The sequence below is a fragment of the Penaeus japonicus genome, unplaced genomic scaffold (genome assembly GCF_977035675.1).
Source record: "Penaeus japonicus unplaced genomic scaffold, GWHDUDI00000001_assembly GWHDUDI00000008, whole genome shotgun sequence".
NCBI classification, from domain to species: Eukaryota; Metazoa; Arthropoda; class Malacostraca; order Decapoda; family Penaeidae; genus Penaeus; species Penaeus japonicus.
The window spans coordinates 21,141,506-21,149,005 of NW_028234410.1; the positions used below are offsets into that span (position 1 = coordinate 21,141,506).

At 30.2% G+C, this 7,500-nt stretch overlaps 1 protein-coding gene across 9 annotated transcripts in view; it reads left to right on the top strand.

Annotated features, from left to right (window-relative positions):
• The first annotated feature begins 5,554 nt into the window (after nucleotides 1-5,554).
• Nucleotides 5,555-7,500, top strand: part of Khc-73 (Kinesin heavy chain 73) — a 283,596-nt gene continuing 281,650 nt past the window's right edge. For all 9 annotated transcript variants that reach the window (XM_043005522.2, XM_043005523.2, XM_043005526.2 and 6 more), the window contains exon 1: nucleotides 5,555-5,735. In XM_043005522.2, the coding sequence (XP_042861456.1) occupies nucleotides 5,687-5,735 (49 nt within the window). In that variant the 5' untranslated portion in view covers nucleotides 5,555-5,686. The remainder of the gene's footprint in view (nucleotides 5,736-7,500) is intronic.

The window sequence follows — 7,500 nt, forward strand, 5'->3', positions numbered from 1 at the left end:
TGTCATTTGAATCATCATTATGGATATCATTATCATGATCATAATCAGTATTGCTATCATTATTTTAATCAGTATTGCTATCATTATCATAATCAGTATTGCTATAATTACCAATATCAATAGATCATCATTATTGATATCAGTAAGTGTTATCGTTATCATTGCAATCATTATCATTATTATTATCATTATCATTATCATCATCATTATCATTTATCATTGTAGTAATGATAACTAGAATGATAATGATAATGATGACTACTATTAGTAGGAGTAGTACTATAGTAGTAGCACTAGTAGTAGTAATAGTAGTAGTGTCATTATTGTTATTACCATTACTAATATAACTGTCTTGCTAATATTTTTGTTGGCATTGTCATTAATATTGTCATTATTGTTATCATTATCTTTATTGTCATTACTACGATCATTAGTGTTATCATCATTATTATTATCATAAATATTATCTTAACTATTATCATTTTCATCATTATCATTATGATCATTGTTATTATTATCATAATAATTATTATATTCACCGTTAGTATTAGTGCTATCGTTATTGTTATTATCATAATTATTATTATCATTATCATAATTATCACCATCACTATTATTACTATTATCATTATTATCATTATATTGACATTAACATTTATGATGACAACTATAATGATGATGATGATTATTCTTGTTACTGTTATCATTATTATCATTTTCATTACACTTATCATTATCATTTTTTATCATTATCATAATTATCTTTATTGATATCATTTTTATTGTTATCATTATTATCATCATCATCATAACTATCATTATTATTACAACTATCATAATTGTCTTTATTACTATCAATATCTTCATTATTGTTATCATTACCATTCTCATCATCCTCATAATCATTATCATCAACTGTTGTTAATATTATCATCATCATTTTCATAGTCATTATTGTCTTTATCATCATTATCAATATCATAATTAGTGTTATCATTTTTATCATTATTATCATTATTGTTATTGCTATTGTTATTATTATCGTTATTACTATTCTAATCAGTATCATCTTCATTATTGTTATCATTATTGTTATCATTATTATTATTATTATTATTATTATTATTATTATTATTATTATTATCATTATTATGTTTATTGTCAGTATTATTATTATTATTATCATTATTATTATTATTATGTTCATTGTCAGTATTACTACTACTACCCACCAGTATTATTAATATCCATATTATCATCATTATCAGTATCTTGGGTGTTATCATTATTAGTTTCATCATTACGATATTTCTTTTATTATTGTTATTATCATTATTACCATCATTAACATTGTTATATTTATCTTTATTGTCATCATTGTTATTATAATTATTTCCTCTTATTAAAATTATCCTCATTACTGTCATTATCGTTGTCGTTATTAATACTATTGAAATTACTATTACTATGATTATCTTCAATAGCATGGTCATTATGATTATGATTATCATCATTATCATTATCATCATTATCATTATCATCATCATTATCATAATAATCATTATCATCATTATTATCATCATTGCCTTTATCATTATTATTATTATTTTATCATAATTATCATTATCATTGTTATTATCATTTATACTATTACTGATATTATGATCATCATTACTATCATTGTTCTTATTGTGTTTTTTTTTCATTATCGTTGTTTATCCTTTTATAATTATTGTTAAAACCATTATTGTCAGTATTGTTATCATCATTGTTATCATTACTATCATTATCATCATTATCATCCTTGTTATTGTTATAATCATTATCATCATCATTTTTGTTATTATCATTATTTTTATTAATATTTTCATTATAAACATTATCATATTGTCATTGCTGTTATTATCATCATTACTATCATATTTCGATATTTATATTTGCATAATGTTATTAGTAGTAGTAGTGGTGAAAACTTGATAATGATGATGATCATAATCATAATGACAATGCTATTGATAATAGTCATAGTAATAGCAATAGTATCATTGCCTCTTTTATCATTATTATTATTATTATCATTATTATTATCAATATTGTTATTATCATCATCACCAAGCTATTATCATTATTATCATTGTTTTCATCATCATTGATATTTTTACTATTATTATCATCATCATTATCATCATTATTGGTATCATCATTATTGTCCTTATCATTACTATCGTTACTAATAATAATCACTGTTATTATAAATATTATTGTCATCACTATTTTCATTATCATTATTGCTATTATTGTCCTTACTATTTCTACTACTACTAGGGTTATTATTGTTGTTATTTACTATTTCTATTATCATTATCATTGTTGTTATCATTATCATTATTATCGCTATTACTACTACTGCTATCATCATGACTAGTAGTACTTATTACTGTTATTATCGATATAATTTTTATTATCATCATCGTTATATCTATTATTATTGTCAACACTATTATCATTATCATATCATTATTTCTTATTGTTATCATCATCATCAATATCATTATTGTTATCACAATTATTGCTATTATTATTACTATTGTTATTAATATCATTATTATTATTATCAATATTATCATCAGCAGCAGCATCACTATCAATATCATTATTAGCATTGCTATCATTATCATGATTATTATTATTATTATAATCCTTATAATTATTATTTTCTTATAATTATTCATCATCATCATCATCGTGATCATCATTATCCTTACCATCATTATCATCATTATTTGATCTTTAACACAGAATTTGCTAAAACTTCTGAGCCCTTGCATGTTTAGCGGGCTTGCAACTTGCAGCCAACGGTATTATGCTCTGTACTTACTCTCTTCAACTCGCTAAAACTTTTCTAATAATTCTGACCACGCCAAGGAGTCAAACCTTTTTGCAATAGCTCTTTCGGACCTTCTATCTCTATATTCTTAAGGTACTTTTCAATATTTTTTGTCACTCTCCTCAAGACCGCCCCCATAGAATTGGCTCTGTCTCAACCTTTTCCTTTACCACGGAAGGTTTGTACATTACTTTCTACTTTCTCATTGTCTTCTACAAAACACATATGATTATTGTTGTTACTATTGTTATTGTTATTGTTATTATCATTATTATTGTTGTTGTTGTCATTATCATTATTATTATGATCATTATCATCATCATTACTATTACTTTCACTGTCGTTGATATTATCATCATTATTACCATTATTGTTAGTGTTATCATTATCACAATTTTTATCGTTTTCATGATTATTATTATCATTATTGTTATCATTATTATCGTTAATATTATCACTATAATCATTATAATTGTTATCATTATTATCCTCATTACTTTTACTACTATTCTTATCACCATTATCATTTTAATAATTATTGTTATCCTCATCACCATTATATTTGTTGATGTTATTTTTTATATTGTTATAATTATCATCATTATCGTCATTATCATTATCATCATTATTATCATCCTTGCCATCATCATCCTTATCATCATGATCATTATTAGTATCATTTCTATTTTTTACTTTTGTCTTTCTTTTTATCACCATCATCATTATGATGATAACAATAATAATAATGATGATAATGATAATAGTAATAATGATTATGATAATGATAATAACAATTATCATTGATATCACTATTATTATTATTATTATCCTTGTTATTACCATTATCATTATCATTATCATCATTATTTTCATTTTCATTATCATCACTATTATAAGTAATAGCATTATCTTCATTATCATTAGCATCTTTATGACTACTGTTATCATCACTATCATTAAGATTATCCTCATCGTTATTATAGTAAAAGTAATAATGATAATGACAAAAATCATTATTGTTTTTATCATGATGATAGTAATTTTGATAACAACAACAAAATAATAATAATGATAAAAATAACAATAATAGTGATGATAATATCGATGATAATAATAATAATGACAGTGATACTAAATAACAAATAATAATGATGATAATAGAAATAGCAACAATAATAATCATCATAATATTGATAGTGATGGTAATAACAATAATAATAACAATGATATTGATAATGATAATGATAATGATAATAATAAAAACAATAATGATGATAATAAAGATAATAATGATAATAATAATGATGATGATAATTATGATACTAATAATGAAAAAATGATGATGATAATAATATCAATAAAAGTGATAATAATGATAACAACATTAATGATAGCAATAATGCCAATGATTATTATTATAGTCACATTATCATCATAATGATAATGATAAAGATATTGATGATAATTTTTATAATGGTAAGAATGATAACAACGATAATAGTAATGGTTTTATTGAGAATAATAATGCTAATGAGAACAATAATGATAATGATAACAATAACAATAATAATAAGAAAAACAGTAGTAATAATGATAATACTAAATCCCTGATACGGCTATTGCAATAATTCATACAATTGGCATTATCATTAACATTATCATTAATATAGTTATCACTTTATCTTCATCTTTAGTATCAATATTATTATTACCATCATCATTACTACCATCATAATCATCGTTGTTGTTTCTACTACTACCATTATCATACACATCGTTATTATCATTATTAGCATTTTCGTTATTATTAGCAGTTTAGGTATTATCATTATTTTTGATACTTCTATAATCATTACTATAATTATTCTCATTATCATTACCATTATCATTGTTACTGTTATCATTACTAGTCATCATTTTTATTACTATTATCATCATCATAATCACCATAGCTATCATTGAACGTTTAGTAGTTTGGCTCTTATTATTTAAATTGCAGTCACCATTCTGTGAAGCGATTGGTTATCATTGGCGATAATACTGAAATCTTATCGTTACCAAACTTAATCTGTGTAAGCAATCATACAATCGGGGATGTCGTCATCATTATCAGTGTTTTTTAAATATTATTGTCCGTATGTAAAAAGCACGGACAAAAGAAGCTTTTCAGAGAGTGAGTGAAATTTATCCGGATTTTACCTTGCGTAACAAGTTCACGCTTTCCTGAACTTTCATATCCTTACTTATTATGGTAAAGCTATCAATAATATGCTATCTAAAATTGGTGTAAAATTATAAATTTGATTCCAAGTGAAGGTTCTAAAGTTTGATTAGCTCTCTGTTGTAGGATTATACTGAAAGTCTTGTAATAGCAACAATACAAAGAAATAAAATAGTTTATGATGAAATATCAAATCATAGAAAACGAATTGGATGAAAACCAACACAGGAATTATTTTGTTATATTATGTACCGTTACTATACGATTTAAAATATCTAAAGGGATATTCAAATTACACAGTTATTGATGTGTAACCTCATAGTAAGTATAAATGAATACAACAATTCAAGGAAAATACTATATTAATAGAAAAGATAAAAATCTAGCAGTAAATGGCAGCTTTCCTGCCCTGGGGCGAATTGTTCAGTCCCCGGATGTTCTGACTCAGTTTGCGATGAGCGAGTGAGGAGGAAGGTTGTGTGCTCGCCAGTGTGATAACCAGATAATCGCTCAATATGGAGTAAAAAAGAAAAATCAGATATATTGTGTTTTTTGGTGTTTAAAACTAGACCTCCGCAATGGATAAGATACGCGTGGCCGTGAGGGTCCGTCCCTTCAACCGCCGAGGTAAGTGATAAATGGGACTCCAAGACGTGTTTTGAAATCGCCGCGAAGCTAACCAGTTTGGGCTTTGCTTCGTCGCCCCATAAGTTTATTGTTTGTCGTGTATCCGTGCGATTGGAGAGGGCGAAATGCGTCGGCGATAAGAGGACGTGGATCGCAAGGTCACGCGGACTTTGTATGTCAGTGAGAAACACCGCAGAAACGGGTCGATAAGTTACGATGAGGGAACAAGTCGACGCGACTTTGCCAGCCCTCGAAGGGACACCACTGCGTTTTCGCCTCGTTCTTTTTTTTCCGCTTCCTTGCTGTGTGTTTCTCACTTCCTTCTCGGCCCCGTCGTGGGTGACGATAGAAGACACACATCCCTCCCTCGTACTTTCTCCCACCATATCCCTACAGCACCTAGGTAGCAGTGCTTAGTCTGGACACGTTTATGAATGGTCGAGAAGGAAAGGTCTGAGACTGGAATGGGTTGTGAGTACACCACATGTCAGCTGATCGTCTCCCCCACCCCCTCCTCCCCCTGCCCTCTCTCCGTATATCCATCCCTTCCCTCCCCCTCCCCCTCCCCTTCCCCCCATCCTTCCACCTCGTCCACCTCCACCTTCCCACCCGCTTACGGAGGATCGTGCCGGATTTCATCACTTTTGCCCTGAGGTAGTCAGTCCTCCTCTCTCCCGCGCTGGTTTGTCCGCGCGTGTGTACGTATGTGTGTTTGGATGTGTGTGAGTTTTTATGTGTATACTTATCCCAACGCGAGTCCAATGCAAGGAACATTCCACCGCTTCCCTTTGGTCTCTCTTCCGAGCACGCCTTCACTACTTAGAATATTAACGGTAAATAGAATCGAAATAGATGTATTCGTCCCCGGATTGGAATAACTCATTTCATTCGTGTGCATGGAGAAGGGGAGGGAGGTGAGGAGGAGAGGTGGGGTGGGGGATTCCCGAGATTCTTATCTAAGGTGTCCCAGCAAGGCGGGACTGGTCTTCCTCTCACGCTTTCTTCCCTCCTGTTTTTATTATGGGCAACAGCGCTTGGAGTCGCTGAATTATGAGGACTTGAGTTGATGGCACACGATCGGTTACAGGAATAAAGTATTTCTTCAGTGATATGCTTCTGATTATCTTACCTTCTGCTCTGCCAGATGTGCCCTCCTTTCCTCATCTCGTTTTCTTGTAAACTCTTCATTATTATTATTTTTTTTTTTTTTTTACCAAATAACTTTTTTTTTCCCTAACCTGCTTGTTTGTTTTGACTCGCCAGGTCAGCGTACCTTTTATCTCTTGCCAATACCTCCCTGTAGCCAGAACACCTGCCTTCACGTGAGTCATTGCAGTTGTATCCCAAAGCCATTCGCTAACCTACGCCGTCGGTTCGCTGTCAACACAAGCGGGTTTCACTGCAGGCGTACTGTACCAGCCAGTATCAGCGGGAACTCGAATGTGAACTGGAGTCAATAGGCAGTCGGTGTTGGCGTCGCGTAAATAAACAAAAGCTTACGTATCTTTATATTTATTTGTTTTCCAGATGAGTAGATGGGCTTACCTTGCTTTTAACAGATAGCCTAATTCGGTTAGGTTCTTTTTATTTATTTATGCCACCCCCCCTCCTCCTCCTCCTCCTCCCTCGCCCGATACAGCGAGAACGTCCGGACCGTGACATGTCGGAGCGGCCGACGCGGAAACACGGTTCGCTGCGCCGAGCATGTACAGTACACCTGTGTGCTGTGATACAGGTGTGACACATGTTGTGGTCACAGCCTCCA